This window comes from Bos grunniens, chromosome 25 (genome assembly GCF_055505025.1).
Source record: "Bos grunniens cultivar Pamir isolate PY7600 chromosome 25, Bosgru_T2T1.0, whole genome shotgun sequence".
Lineage (NCBI taxonomy): Eukaryota > Metazoa > Chordata > Mammalia > Artiodactyla > Bovidae > Bos > Bos grunniens.
The window spans coordinates 15,734,634-15,750,157 of NC_141189.1; the positions used below are offsets into that span (position 1 = coordinate 15,734,634).

At 54.0% G+C, this 15,524-nt stretch overlaps 1 protein-coding gene and 1 long non-coding RNA gene across 6 annotated transcripts in view; both read right to left on the reverse strand.

Annotated features, from left to right (window-relative positions):
• FBXL19 (F-box and leucine rich repeat protein 19) overlaps window positions 1-14,339 on the reverse strand; it is a 28,186-nt gene extending 13,847 nt beyond the window's left edge. Inside the window, exons 1-8 of one of the 5 annotated variants that reach the window (XM_086374873.1) lie at window positions 9,596-14,339; window positions 9,149-9,298; window positions 5,256-5,456; window positions 3,771-3,914; window positions 3,561-3,647; window positions 3,255-3,473; window positions 2,595-2,756; window positions 954-1,465 (exon numbers count right to left, since the gene is read on the reverse strand). In XM_086374873.1, coding sequence (XP_086230999.1) covers window positions 954-1,465; window positions 2,595-2,756; window positions 3,255-3,473; window positions 3,561-3,647; window positions 3,771-3,914; window positions 5,256-5,456; window positions 9,149-9,280 — 1,457 coding nt within the window. In that variant the 5' untranslated portion in view covers window positions 9,281-9,298; window positions 9,596-14,339. Of the gene's footprint in view, window positions 1-953; window positions 1,466-1,750; window positions 1,839-2,594; window positions 2,757-3,254; window positions 3,474-3,560; window positions 3,648-3,770; window positions 3,915-5,255; window positions 5,457-6,751; window positions 7,082-9,148; window positions 9,353-9,595 lie in introns of those variants that run through there. The other 4 variants (XM_086374874.1, XM_086374876.1, XM_086374875.1 and 1 more) reach the window with 4 other exon arrangements.
• Window positions 7,801-8,168, reverse strand: LOC147345103 (uncharacterized). The gene is made up of 2 exons (XR_015154556.1): window positions 8,041-8,168; window positions 7,801-7,837 (listed from the first exon to the last, which is right to left on the reverse strand). It is a non-coding gene; the product is annotated as an uncharacterized LOC147345103 (long non-coding RNA).
• Window positions 14,340-15,524: the final 1,185 nt, after the last annotated feature.

A 15,524-nucleotide genomic window follows, 5' to 3' on the forward strand; every position in this document is an offset into this window, starting at 1 on the left:
CAAATATGGCTGCCACTTGGGGAGCAGGGACCGCTCAGCAAAGGGCTTTCTGCTTTTTTGGTTGTAACACGGCTTGCAGAATCTTAGTTCCCTCACCAGGGATTGAACTCATGCCCTCTGCAGTGAGAAGTGAGGAAGCCCCATAACGGGCTTCCTTAGGTGTGCATGCATGTGTGCTAAGTCGCTTCAGTCGTGTCCCACTCTCTGCGACCATACGGACTGTTGCCCACCAGGCTCCTCCGTCCATGGGATTCTCCAGGCAAGAATACTGGATTGGGTTGCCGTGCCCTCTTCCAGGGCATCTTCCCCATCCAGGGATCGAACTTGAGTCTCCTGAGGCTCCTGTACTGGCAGACAGATTCTTTACTGCTGAGCCACCTGGGAGGCCCCTTCTTATGTGTTAGTGGGATCAATAATAAGACTGTCCTCAGTGTTCTTGCCTGGAGAATCCCAGGGACAGGGGAGCCTGGTGGGCTGCCGTCTATGGGGTCACACAGAGTCGGACACGACTGAAGCGACTTAGCAGCAGCAGCAGCAGCAGAGAGGTGAAAAGCAAGTGAGAGGATGCAGACACAGCAGTCAGCACTATACTTGGCACATATTAAACACTTATAAGTAACAATTTTAAGGAGAAAGGTTCTAGAGCCAGAAGGACTAGGTTCAAATTCCTGGTTCTACTGTTTCCTCTCCACGTGACCTTGACCTCAGCTTCCCCTGAAAATGAGGATAATAGTACCCACCTCACAGAGTTGTTGTGAGGGTTCAGTGAGCAACTAAATCAAAAGCAGCCTGTGCACAGTCAATACAGAAGTACCAACTACAGCACGTCCATCCTACAGAAGCATCATCAGTACAAGCACCCGGCCCAGAGAGGCTCAGGGACCTGCTGCAGGTCACCCAGCGAGTGAGGAGCATGTGGGGCAATGGAACCCAGGCCTGTCCAGGCCACTCACCAGCGGCTCCAAGTCCGGCACACTCGCATGCAAATGCAGAGCTCTCGGGGCCCGAGGTGCTGGAAGACACGAAGCCAGGCGGCGCGGGGCAGGGGGTGGTCGGATCCAGCAGCCAAAGGCAGCGTGTCGGGCTCGGGGCTTCGAGGCGGGGGCCGCACCACGTGCCGCTCCAGCTGCGGGGGCCGGGGTGGGGGCGCGGGGCCCAGGGGCCAGCTGAGGAGGGGTCCCCCACTGCCAGGGCGCACAGCCCGCCGCCCCCCGCGGTTCTCCTTCTCGCCCGAGCTGCCCCGGGCTGGCCGTCGCCCATTCCGGGCCTCGCCAGGAGCCTCATCCTCACTCAGCGATGTGCCTGATGAGTCGGAGTCCGAGTCGGAGTCCGAGGAGGACGAGGACGTGTCGGGCACCCGCTCCAGCAGCTGGCACATTCGCTTGAAGCGCTCGAGCTTCTCCCGCTGGGGTGACGGGGAAGGCACCGCCGGGCCCTCAGCAGAGGCCAAAGGCGGCTTTGGTTTCTGCAGGAAGAGATGGAGGCTGTTCTAGGGCCTGGCACCTGCCTTCCCACCCCCGACCCCCGAGGAGTCACCGGGGGGGATGAATAGCCAGAGGGACAGTCCTGAGATCCTGCCCTGTGGGGCCTCAGTCAAGTCATGCTCCTCTCTGGACTTCTCACTTTCCTTATCTGTCACAGGAAGGTGCTGATGCAAAGAATTCAAAGACTTATGTGTCTCGATAGCTTATGAGTTTCCAAAAGCAGTGAGGTGTGGAGAACAGTTACAGATCTAGTTTTGCATATTGACCTGGCTATCAACTCTCTCTGTGACCTTGGGAAGCCCCTTTCTCATCATCTACAACACAGAAAGCTGGACCAAACAACTTCGAGCGTCTCTGCAATGAGACAAGAGTAACAGTGATCATCCGGGCCTGGGCGGAGCCTCCCACCCTCGATGACTCATGACATCCTCACAGCGCTGGGATGCAGTGGCAACTTGGGCCACTCTTTCCAGATATAAGGAAATGTAGGCTCCAAGAGATTATGGAACTTGCCCAAGGTGACAATCTGACAAATGGCAGAGGAAGAATCTGAGTGCAGTCAAGCAGACCCTGGCATCTGATGTGTCAGTGCAAAGTGACAGCTGAATGCCAGCTTTGCTATGTGACCTTGGACAAGTCTTCAAACCTCTCTGGGCCTTACTTCCCTCAAATCTAGTCCCTTTGCAGTTTACAAAGCTCATTTAATGTCATTAAACAGCTTTGTGGCATAGACCGGGCAAGGGAAGTGGTATCATTTCTATTTCACTGACGAGGAAACTGAAGCCCAGAGCAGCTGATAAGTTGCCAAGACCAATCAGCAAGGCAATGGTTGAACAGGGATTTGAACTCCGTTCTTTCCCCTTAAAGGTTTGGAAAGATGAGGCAAATGGGTCAAATGATACCCCAAGGGTTCTTGGCAAGTCCAGGGCTCTTGTGGCCTGGCCCCAACCCACTCTTCCCCTCTTCTCGTCCCAGGGACCCAATTGCCTGCCCATCGTGGCCAAGCGGGGCTGGGGTAGGACAAGGTAGGCAGGAAAGGACAGATTTCTGTCTCCAGGATAGAGGGTGGGGCAAAGCAAAGTGGGAAGGGGAGGGAGGTCCCCGGCACACCTCCCAGTTCTCGGGAGGGAGCCCAGGGTGGCAGGACGAGAAAGCCTGGCTCGGATTCAGAACCCTGGGGGGCAGAAGGCCGGGGCCGCCTGGGTCCGATCCTCGGAGGAGGCAGGCGTCTCCACCCACCTTCTTCAGGTGCCTCTCTCGGCCTCCTTTCACCTACCAGAGCAAGAAGGAGACAGGGGGCAAGGGAGAAATGCCATTAACCCCTGGTTGTCCACAAAACTAAGATCTATGCTCACCTCTTAGGACTACAAATCCCAGAAGCCCCCACCTCAGGGAGAACTCTGAGCATGCTCATCGGGTAACCAGTGTCTTGGCTCACTGAGCATGCTCTCATCTCCTCTTTCTTCCCCCTCAGGCCTTTTCCAGCCCCTCCTTCCTCCTCTGCAGCAGCTAATTTGAGCATGCTCTCTCCCTCTTCCCTAAAACACCCAAAGCTTCCCTGTCCAGCCCAGCGCCAGTAGCTTCTCACCTGTACCTCTCCTCCACACTGAACATGCGCCATCCTCCCACCTGAAATTCTGAACTACATCTCCCAACAATCCCTGGGGGGAACCCATGAAGCTGAATGTCCCAGGTTCTCCCCAAATGCAACAGGACTACAGCTCCCCAAATCCCTTAGGCTGGATCGAATGAGCATGCTCCCTGGCTCACCTTTTTCCTTGGGGTAGGGGGCTCATTCCCTGCCTCCCTCTCCTTTCTTTTGGGGGGCCCAGGCACGTCCTCTGAGGGGGGCCCAGCAGGTAAGGGACCTTTGCGCCTGGGTGGAGGTGGTGGAAGTGGCGGCTCTTCCGTCAGCTTCCATCCACTCCCCAGGCTGGCGCCCTCCTCGCCGTTGTCAGCCCTGCGGCGGCCTGGTCCCTCACCTGAATCCTGGGGAGATGGAAGCTGGGGGTGAGGTTCTGCACCAACCCCCGATCTCCCGCTTACCCAGAGCCTGGCACCCACCCAAGCCTCTACCTTGCTGGTCCGGCCTTCCTGGGTGCAGCGAGGGCACTCCCAGCAGTTGGGGATCTCTGCATTGATGACACCCTCAGCCTTCCCCATCTGTAGACAGAGGCAGGGAGTGGATGTCAGGTGTCAAAAAATTCAAGAGGCATCCTACCCCAGCTCCTTACTCCCCGACAGTCTGAGCCCCACCCCGGCCTCCAGGGTCGCCAGGACCATCACCTTCAGGCAGCCAGGGTGGACGATCTCGTTGCAGATTGTACACTCCATGAGGCTCAAACCAAATTTCTCTTCCTCTCCTTCCACTGTGTCCTCCTTCCCAGCCTCCCCACACAAGAGGCATACAGCTGTGTGTGGGAGCACAGGCTGTTGGGGAAAGGGGGTGTCAGGGACCCCAAAAGCAAGCCACAGGGGAAAGACTGTTCTTTCTGGGGACCCCGGCAAGCTGCGAGATAACGTTTAAAACCCATGGGGGCAAGCTGGGTCAAATCCTGAATTTGTTCCTTTTCGGCAGTATGACCTTGAACTGATTTAACCCCCTTATGTCTCAGTTTCTCCATCTGTCAAATGGGGCTAGGAAGTTTTTCCTCGCAGAACTGTCATAAAAATGAGATAATGCAGAAAAGGTAGTTGATACACAGTTGTCACTGTTGAAAGCTGCATCTGAATCCAGGGCCTGGGTGACCTGACGTAGCTGGCTTTGGGAAAGAAGGGAAGACTATAGGCCAAGGTGACAGTAATACTCAGAGAGAGCTGAAGGGAACATGGCGACAGATTGGAGTGAGTCTGAGTTTCCTCAATGAGCTGTATGGGAGTTGCCCTGGACCCCACAATGAACCCTGGGAACACTAAGGGCAGTTGACTGATCCTAGGGAAGGGAGAGCAGCTATCAGACAATATGACTTTAGGAAAAAAATCAGGGGTAATACTGAGTCATATCAAGAAGGTTGTGAGGCAGGCTCAGGGAAGAAGCAGGTGGGGAAGAAGAAAAGTGAGGCAAGGGTCAGGGGACAAAGGAAAAACAGGGAGGGGCTGTGAGGCAAAGAGACCATCCAGGAAAGGGTGACTGCAGGGAAAAAGGGAGGTGGTGGCAGAAGGGGAGCGCAGGATGCAGCTGGTCCCAAAGCTACTGGGAAAGGCCCACTTCAGGAGCACCGGGGAGCACTAAGGATGAGGAAGGCCGGCACAACCCCATGGTTCCTGGATACCTACTATGTGCTGCGCCTGGCAGCAGGTACCTCCTTATCCATGCTGTTTGACCTTTACAACTCAACAAAGGAAACATTTCACGAAGAAGGTACCTTGAGGTTTACAGTGATTTGCTCAAGGTCACACAGTGGGTAAGACCATCTTCAAATCCGAGACCACTCTCACAGGTGAAAAGGAGGCCAAAGAAGGCAAAGACCCATTCCTGGCTCTGGGGAGGGAGTCCAAGGGGGACCGAGCTTTCTGCGGGTCTCTGCCTCTGAAAGTTGGGAAAGGCCTGATGGTAGGGTGTGAGAGGGATTCCTCTGTGGACCCTATCATTGGCCCCAGCTTGAAGCTGAGGACAGAAATGGGCCTGGCGGATATGTGAACCAGCCAGTGAACGCATGAGCGAATCTATGGCAACTTTACATGACTCTCGTTGGAGTCACCCCAGCCCCCCAGATAGGTGCTGAGGTCAGTTGGGGAAGGGTGCCCCCCTGCAGTGGGGGCAGAACTCACGGCAGTGCACTGCCGCAGCAGGCACGACTGCTTCATGCGCCCGGGCCCCCCGAATTTCTTCATGTCTCGGCAGAAGTGGCAGTCCCCGCACTCAGTTCGCACACAGGCCCGGCAGCGGCGGCAGCGGGTTCGGCGTCGGCGCGCTCCGGCCCCCGGCCCCCGGCTGCTCGACGACATTGGGGGCGTCAGCAACGCCGAGGGCTATGAGTGGAGGGTGGAAAGGTCAGGGGGGTCCACGGGGACCCTGGCCGGCGAGACTCCTGGCAGCTTTCCCCCTACTTCTAGGCAGCCAGAGCTTGCCTTCCTACCCAGGGAGACAAGGAACAAGGAGGTGCCCCTCCTGCGGGGGGTCAGGGGAACCCCCATCCCTCTAGGCAAGGCCACCCTCTTCCTGAAGCAGCTCACCTGGCTCCTCCGGGAGCCCTGAGAACTAGCTTCCTGACCTCACTCCTACTCTAACACTTCTTCCAGACTCCCGCGCCTGACCCAGGGAGGATGAAGGGACACGGAGAGGGACAAGGGACTTTCCACCGACATCCCCACAGCGAAGCTCCCGGGACAACCAGGGCTCCTTGTCTGTGGAGTCACCTGAGACAGGTCCCAGCTCTTCCCCTGTTCTCCAAATGTGCTCCATCCCCGGCTCTCCCCAAGCTGAAACACCCAAATTCACCTCCCAGATCCCCACAGATTCCTGATTGCCAACTCCAGGCCTCTCTCTTTTCTCTCAAAAGCTACTAACACCCAATTCCTCTCCTCTAAAGCCTAGATTTCCTCCTCACCTTCATGGGAACCTGCTCACCCAATCTAACCCCTAAAGATCCACCGGGCTGCCCAACTTCCCAGTGCTCACAGACCTTCTTTCAGATGCTGCTTCAGAAGCCCTCCGTGGCCCCAAATTTCAACTCTGTTCCCCACAGAGCTCCCTCTGCTCCAACACAGCCTCCTTATGGGTTTCTCAGGTCAACCAGGGCAATCTCCCAGATTCCCTGGGAATCTAGAATCCAGCCTGACATCTCCATAGAACTCAAGATGGGCTCGTGTGCACCGCCCCCTGCCTCCCAGCTTCCCAAGCTGCTTTCCATCCCTAATTGTCTGGAATCCCTTGGGCTCCTCTTCCCAGGCAAACCAGATCCTCCAAGATCCCGCACAGATTCAGCAGGCCTGGAGGCTCTCTTCATATCCAGAGTCTTACCCCAGCTTCCCCCTTTCCAGACCCATCCATGGGGGAAAAGGAGCCCTCCAGCGCTCCAGGGGAAGGGCCTTGGAGGGCTGCAACTGCAGGCGGGGATGGGGGTCTGCAAGGGGAAGCAAGGTCTAGGAAGGAAGACTAGTTCCCCAGGATTGAGAGGTAACAGGAAAGAGGGCTGGAGATGAGGAGTTTGGAGCTAAGAGAGGGTAAGGTTGGGGGCGGGCAAGGTAGAAAGAGGCCGGGCTGAGGATGAATGGGACTGGGAGCTGCCCAGGTCTGGGGGTGAGGAGGAGCCGCATGAACCCACCTCACACGTGTCCCGGGAGCCATCTCTCCCTTCTCGGCAGCTCCCGGCGGGTCGGCGGCCATCGGCGGCGGGGGGGCCGGGCGGCGCGGGGCGCGGAACGCTCAGAACGCCGGGGTCCACGGCCCCCCGAGGGCGCTCGGCCCCTCCCTCCGGCGGAGGCCGGGACGGCGGCGAATGGAGATGGGGGGCGCCGGGGGCGAGGCCCTCCCACGGGCTGCGGCGCGGCCCTTCCAGGGGGAGGTCCTGCTCTGGGGGGCTCAGTCCCTCAGTCCCCCCAGGCCAACGGGGGCTCCTCGGGCGCAGGGTGCACAGCTTCTGCCCGGGCCCCACTCAGTCCGGGGGTCCGAGTCCCTGCTCCCCTCCCCCCACCCCGCCCCGCCTCTCCCCAGTGCCCCCGGCCCTTTAACTGGCCCCTTCCCGATGCCCACTGCCCAGGGGTCCAGGGCCAGGCCTGGGACCCCCCACCGTTTCCGGGGTTCAAGCCCCGCCCACCGCCCGTTCCCGGGGAGGGGGGGGTCCCTGTAACCTGCCCCCCTCCCCTGGGCCCGCCCCTGGTCTGCGGCCCCCTGCGCTACTGCTACGGGGCGAGCAGAGGGGGATGAAGGAAGCTGCTGGGCCCCGCCCCCCCAGCCTGCGCGCGCCCCCGCCCTCTCCCCTTCCCCCCAGCGCGCGACCCTCAGGAGATAGAGATTTAAATAAAATTTGAATAAATCCCCTTGCTCAAGCCCGAGGGTAGAAGGAAAGGATGGAAGGGGACAGGAAAAGGGGGAGGGGGCAATAGGCGTGCTTCAGCCCCCCTGGTCCCCCGGCCCCGCGCTGCTTCGGCCCGGGGCCCTGGCCGCCTCTCTCATCCCTCCTGAGCTCCTTCCTCCTTCCTCCTCTCTTCCCCCTCCCCTCCCCTCCCTCCTCCTTCCCTCCTCCTCCTCCTCTTTACTCCCTCCTTCTCCCAAAGGAACCCCGCCCCCTGCCCCCTCCTTCCCCTACCACCTCTTTACAGGACTAACATGCGCAGGGCACGACGGAAGAAGTAGTCCTGCGGGCGCTGGTGCTACCGTGGGAACAATAGGGTGCTGGGGTCAGCAGGAACTACAAACAAGATGGAGGAGGACGTGCCAAACAGGGAGTGGAGGATGCCGGGAGTTATAGTCCGGTTGCCCCAAGGCTCCGGGTTGCAGAGCGTAGAGGAGTGGGAACGATGACTACAAACAAGATGGCCTTCTGCCCCGGCCGGACCTCCTTCCCAGGCACTCACACGCCCTCCTGTCCACAACCCTCCGCGTGTGTGGTACCTGACGGGACTCGCAGTCCATCTGCTGCCTTCCCGCTGCCATTTCTACTCTTCAGGAACAATGGAAAGGTGAAAAGGAACGAGGACTACAATCAAGATGGCGGAAGAGGGGCGGACACCTGATTAGTAGTTCACCTTATGAGGTGCGATGGGAATAGTAGTTTCCTAACCTTCTAGAGTTCCTTAATAATGGCAGGACCAGGAGGATAAGGAGACTACCATGAAAATGGCAGGCAACCGAGCCTCTCGCGGTCGCCTCACTCTACCACCTTGGCACCTCAGCCGCCTGTAATACCGAAATTCCCCTCCTGTTGGCGCAAAGCTTGACGGGAGTTGCAGTCTTCCTGGCTCCCTCATATTATCTTCGACCAGACAATGGAAAGGGAAAGGGGCGGGGTCTACCAGCAAAGATGGCCACTGGAGGAAAGGGGCAACGGTGACCTGGGACTTATAGTTCATGCACTAAGGCTACTCCTTGTGGAAACAGGGAAAAGGACTACAATAAACATGGCAGGCTAGCACATATTCTGCGCCAGTGCCTTCTGGGGGACGTAGTCCCTTCCTTAGCTCAACAGAGAAAGGACGTGCGCTATTGAAATGTGTATCACCACCGACAGTCCACGTTGAGAGCGGACGGAAATGGAGAGACTCCTCTCCTCGCCACCCGCTTCTGACGACCTCCAGGGAAATGTAGTTTCATGCCTTGACTCACTAGTGGAGGGGAAGAATTTCTGTTGCCAGTGGGGATCAATGCGGATGAGGGAGAAAAGACGTCCGAGAGATCCAGGAATCTATAATGTCTGCCTCCCCGTGTGGCGAGGACTTCATCTTTCAGGGGAAGGCTCTTAAAGGAAAGCAACAGTAATCAGTGTTGTGGCGACAAGGGAGGCGTGGTTCTTGCCGAAAGTAATGTCACGCTGTTGTCCCTTGGAAAGCTTCCGCGCCTCACACCTGCTGCTTGTTCCCCCAAACCTCAGAGAATCGGTAGCTTCCAAGTCGGGAGAGCTCCAGGGAAAAGGCTCTGGAGTCATACAACATCCCCACCTCTCCTTGGGAAGTCACCAAACCTCGATTTTTCTCATCTGAAAAATGGGGATAACGATACCTACCTCGAAGCAGAGTGTTATGACAATGTTCACGAAAATGCCCACCTTCAGGGCCTGACACAGAGCACGTGTTGGCAGTTCCTTTCTCGAGGGCCCTTCCAGCCCAGCTGTTTTGGGATCCCAGGTGTCCATCATGCCGGAAGGAGTTAGCTCCTGTGAGAAGAAAACTGTGCCAGGCCGTCTACCCTATCTTGAGCCGCACCCTCTCCTCCCCCGCCCCTCATCTGGGTCCTTCGGTGTCCACTACCGATTACTGCTGCTAGGGGGCGGCCATTCCCCGTTTGACTGAGGTCCAACAACCTGATCAGATTCCTCAACCTGAAGTTGCGGGCGCTGCCAACGCCCAACCAGTCTTGGAGACACCCCCGCCCCCTCGCCGCTCCCCCGCTCCCCCTCCCCGCTAGACACCTCAGCTGCCAAGGCAAATGGGCCTGCTTCCTACCACTGTACCTTCTTAGCTGCCTTCTTAATCTTCCTCTTCTGCCTGCAAAACTATTCACTTTCGACCCCTGTGGTTCTAGGGCCCTGCGGAAGACTTGGTGAGTGTGATTTTTCTGGCAAGGAATTGAACGCAGGCTGGCTGGTGAGATGTGAAGTCCTAAATTTGCAGGGACTGGCCTCAGGCTGAACTGAGAGGCTCCTTCTAGCTCACAGTGTATTTAGGAAATCCTTGGCTCCTGTTTCCTCTTCCGCCTCACTGCTTTAGTTTGGCTTGCATGATTCCCCAGGGATTTTTCTGGAGCCAGTCCCCCTACCGATTAGGCTCTTCCCTTCCACCCTTCCCACCGCTGCACCCAGTTAACTTCATCTTTCAGGTTTGTGTCCCAAAAACCCTTCATGTGTGTCATTCCCAGATGAGATTCATTTGACTCTTCCCCTAGATACAAGCTTTATGAACTCTTGTCTCTTATGTGCTTTCAGCATCTCATTTGATCTTCCTAAGAATCCTGTTTATGATCACATTTTATAGATGAGGAAACTGGGAATGACTGAGTGATAAAGCTAGGATTCAAAGCTTCTCTGGGGGTCTGTCTAGTGGTAAAGAATTCGCCTGCTAATGCAAGAGATCCGGGTTTGAACCCTGGTCTGGGAAGATCCAACATAATGCACAGAAACAAAACCTGAGCGCCACAGCTACCGAGCCCAGGACCTAGAGTCAGTGCTCCCTACCAACACAAGCTACCCCAAGGAGAAGCCTGCACACCCCAAAAAAGAGTACCCCGTGCCACAACTGGAGAAAGCCTGAATGCAGCAATAAAAACCCAGCACAGCCAAAAATAAATAATACATAAATGAATGAAGTTTAGAAAGGAATATTATAAAGAAAAATAATTAGTATCATAAAATAATTTTTTATAAAAAAGCTAGGATTCCCAAGGCCTCAGAGCCCACCTTCAGAACTATAGCATCTGCCAGTTGATCATGTCCATCCTCTGTGTGTTAAGTTTGGCAGAACAACCACACATTTCTTTCACTTGGAATCCAGCAGTACTGAGTCTGCATTCTTTGTTTCCTTGAACAAGAAACAGCTGGTGCAGAACTGTGGCTTCCCCTTTGGGATAAGACAAGTACTCGCTAGATCCACACAGTACCCATCCAGCTTGCTTCAGTCCTAGCAGAAGCACTACTGGCCCCACCTCATTAACTTAGACTCGGACATAAGCCTACTGAAGGTCAAGGCCATTTCTCACACTCTAGAGAGCACCTCAGGGCCAGATGGTGTGCCTGCACTCCTCGCTGGCTGGATAGAGAGATGGCTGAGTGTGACTGCATACAGAGAAAGAGGAGAACTTTTGCTTCTCACTTTATAACCTACTCTGCAGATTGACAGTTTTACCATGAGCAGACATTATTTGTATATACTTTAAACAGGTTTCCCCAGTGGCTCATTGGTAAAGAATCTGCCTGTAATGCAGGAGACAGGAGTTCAACCCCTGGTTGGGGAAGATCTGCTGGAGGAGGGCATGACAACCCACTCCAGTATTCCTGCCTAGAGAATCCAATGCAATGAGGAGCCTGGCAGGCTACAGTCCATACGGCCGCAAAGAGTCAGACACGACTGAAACGACTGAGGAGGCCTACTTAAAATATGAGTTGCAAATACTATAACCCATCCACGTTGACATTAAAATATTAAAACATCAGTCAGACCTTCTCAGCCATAAGTGAACTCCGGGTTTACAGCACCCACACATCTCTTTTCATTTGCACAAAAATTTTCTGTCTTCTGTCCACCTTATTTACACATTTTGTCTGAGAACCATCAGAAAGATGGTTCATGGCCCTCGGTGGTGGTGGTTTCCTATATGAGGGGCTGGGGCTGCAGACCACATTCAGAAAGAGGAGCACCATTCAGTCTCCCAAGGGGGAAGCTGCTGGAAAGGGATGGAGGGCTCCTGCCGGCTCTCAGAACTACCCACAACCTTGGATTGAGCTCACTGAATTCAGGAGTGGGAGCAGCCCATTGATCTTGAGGTTCCTTTTCAACAGTGGGTACTCTTCCGGAAGATCCAGATCTTTCCTGCATTTGTGTAGAAGGTCATAGCTTCTGTATCAGTCAGAGCAGGTGAAGTTATGCTGCAGTAACAAAGAACACCCAAGTTTGGGTGGCTTACAGCAACTAAGGTCTGATTCGGGCTCATGCTGTGTGTCTAGGGTTGGTCAGTGGGGAGAGGTCTGCCCATTCTAGTACCCAGGGATTAAGGCCAAGAGTCTCCATCTGGATATGAGCGTCCATAATCACCATCCAATCACTGATGAATAGAGAGAGAAGGACTTGGTGAAACATGGTCTGGCTTCTATAGCTTCTGCCCAGAAGTGACACAGCACAGTTGTGCTCACATAGTATTGACTACTCCAGGCTGCTGCTAAGTCGCTTCAGTCGTGTCCGACCCTGTGCTACCCCATAGACGGCAGCCCACCAGGCTCCCCCATCCCTGGGATTCTCCAGGCAAGAACACTGGAGTGGGTTGCCATTTCCTTCTCCAATAGCCTTCCGTAATTTCAAAGCGGGCAGAGACAGGAACTCTTCCTACTTTCTGCCTGGAAGGAAAAGAACTAGAATGCCTGTGAGTGCATGCTAAGTCACTTCAGTCATGTCCGACTCTTTGCAACTCTCTGGCCTGTAGCCCGCCAGACTCCTCTGTCCATGGGTTTCTCCAGGCAAGAATGGATAATGGGGTTGCCATGTCCTCCTCCAGGGGATCTTCCCTACCCAGGGTTCAAATCCACATCTCTTACATCCCCTATATTGGTAGTTGGATTCTTGACCACTAGCACTCCCTGGCAATGCCTGTAAACAGCCCTAATGACAAACACAGATTTCTGTGGCTCCTAGTGAAGAGACAGTCGTCACATAGAGGATTATCTGGGCAAGCGCCCTCTATAAGACATGCACTGGGGCAGCTCCTTTGTTGGTCACATGGGACACTACACAGAAAGCAGAGAGGAGGTCTAGTGGTCCATTGGTTAAGAATCGGCCTTCCAATGCAGGTGAAGTGGTTGGATTGGGGAACTAAGATCCCACATGCCACAGGGCAACTAATTTGCACTCCAACTACTGAGCCCATGTGCTTTAGCTAGAGAGAAGCCTGTGCATTGCAATGAAAGCGCCTGCGTGTTGCAACTAAGACCCAAAGTAGCCAAATAAATAAATTAAAAAAAAAAAAAAAAAGCAGAGAGGAGATTAATTTACACTGAAATATGGTGGTCAAGTGAACAGAAAATGCCTCTGTAAGAGGTTGACAGTCACCCCTGCAATTAGTAATCGCTGAAAACAAGGCTCCACAGAAGTTTCCAGGGTCTGGTTAATGAAAGTTCCGGAAGTAACACACCCAATCGTGGGTGTGGCTTCTAATGGTCACAGAACCCTTCAGTAGAGCTCATTGTCCAGTGTCCCTGGAGAGTCTGATGGCAACAGTAGCTGAGTTTCTACTGTCAGTGGGTGTTGCCAGTATGCACGTTTCCCAGACCTCTCCAAATTCATCACATAGATACGATCACATTTCTTTTTAGAGTTGTGCCCTTCTAATGGGGCTTCCCAGATGGCACTAGTGGTAAAGAACCCACCTGCCAATCCAGGAGACGGAGGGTGCTCATGTTCCATCTCTGGGTGGGGAAAATTCCCTGGAGAAGGGCAGGGCAATCCACTCCAGTATTTTTGCCTGGAGAATCCCATGGACAGAGGATCCTGGTGGCCTGCAGTCTATAGGGTCACAACGAGTCTGCCTCTACTGAAACAACTTAGCATGGACTGAAGCAACTCAGCACACACGCATGCCCCCTTCTGATTGGGAGCTGGGATGGATACTGTGTATTCCTGCAGCAGGAGCTTTGAACATTGCAAAAGTTGTGGAGCACAGGCTCTAGGGCTCATGGGCTTCAGCAGTTGGGTCACTCAGGCTCAGTAGCCCTTTAGCATGTGGGATCTTCCTGGGGCAGGGATTGAACCCATGTCCCCTGCATCGGCAGAGAGCTTCTTAACCACTTGACCACCAAGGAAGTTCCCTTTTTGACCCTTTCAAATATTGAACCAGACAAATGACTGGATTACCTTTGCAAAGAAACTCCACACAGTTATTAAGAAATGATCTTAAAAATCTTCTGTAAGATTTGGTTGAGGACCACCACCACTACATCACATAAATGGACATTACACACCTCTTGTGTGTCCAACCCTATGCTAGGCAGCTGTGCTGTGCTGTGCTTAGTTGCTCAGTCATGTCCAAGTCTTTGAGACTCCATGGACTGTAGCCCGCCAGGCTCCTCTGCCGGTGGAGATTCTCCAGTCAAGAATACTGGAGTGGGTTGCTGTTTCCTCCTCTGGGGCATCTTCCCAACCTAGGGATCGAACCCAGGTCTCCCGAATCGCAGGCCAGGTCTTTACTGTCTGAGCCACTAGGGAAGCCCCATGCTAGGCAGCTATGATGCAAAATTCTTGACCTAATCCAGAGTGAGCTGGGAGCCTCAGGCTTTTGTCCATTTAGCGATGAGCATTTGAGGTTTAGTCTTCCAAAAATCTAGGCTCTGTAAGACCGTGGCCTCCTGCACAATACTGTATTCTTCCAATTACCTGTATTCTTCCAAATTCTTCCAAATATTCTTCTTTCAGAGCTCCATGGAAAACTCCGAATCCTCATGTAATTCTTCCAGCAGCTGCTACTAGGCCTCCTGCCTTCCTTCCCTTCCTGGAATGTGCTTACCTTCACCCCACCCCAGGCCCAGAGTGCCTGGGTGCTAAGTCACTTCAGTCGTGTCAGACCCTTTGTGACCCTATGGACTGTAGCCCACCAGGCTCCTCTGTCTATAGGATTTTCCAGGCAAGAATACTGGAGTGGGTTGCCATGCCCTCCTCCAGGGGATCTTCTCCTCCCAAGGATGGAATCCACATCTCATATCTCCTGCATTGGCAGGTGGGTTCTTTACCACTAGCACCATCTGGGAAGCCCAGGGCAGCCCCCTAAACTCTTAACTCGTCATACACAGATATTAGGAAGCCCTGAGGGCTTAGGTCTCAGCTGCCTAAAGCTCTCTCTTCCATTAAGATGATCTGAATTCCACTTGATTGGTTAAGCAAGGGTCAGTCCAGCTCTTACATGTATATAGAACTACTGGAAAAACCATAGCTTTGACTATAGGGACTTTAGTCAGCAAAGCGATGTCTTTCCTTTTTAATATGCTGTCTAGGTTTGTCATAGTTTTCCTGCCAAGGAACAAGCATCTTTTAATTTCATGGCTGCAGTCACCACCATCCCCAGTGATTTTGGAGCCCAAGAAGATAAAATTTGTCACTGCTCCCACTTTTTCCCTTTCTACAAGTGATGAGACTGGATGCCGTGATCTTAGTGTTTTGAATGTTGAGTTTTAAGCCAGCTTTTTTTCCTCTTTCACCCTCATCAAGAGGATCTTTGCTGCTGCTGCTGCTAAGTCACTTCAGTCGTGCCTGACCCTCAGCGACCCCATGGACTGTGACCTTCCAGGCTCCTCCGTCCATGGGATTTTCCAGGCAAGAGTACTAGAGTGGGGTGCCATTGCCTTCTCTGAAGAGTCTCTTTAGTTCCTCTTCCTTTTTCTGCCAGTAGGGTGGTTTTATCTGCTTCTCTGAGGTTTGTGATAGTTCTCCTGGCAATATTGATTCCAGCTTGTGGGTCATCCACCCTGCATTTTGCATGATGTACTCTGCATAAAGTTCCATAAACAGAGTAACAGTAGATGGCCTTGTTGTGGTCCTTTCCCAATTTTGAACCAGTCGGTTGTTCCTTATCAATAAGGAACAGCCTCATACAGGTTGCTCAGGAAACAGGTAAATTGGTCTGGTATTCCCATCTCTAAGAATTTTCCATGGTTTGCTGTGATCCACACAGTCAAAGGCTTTCCAGTA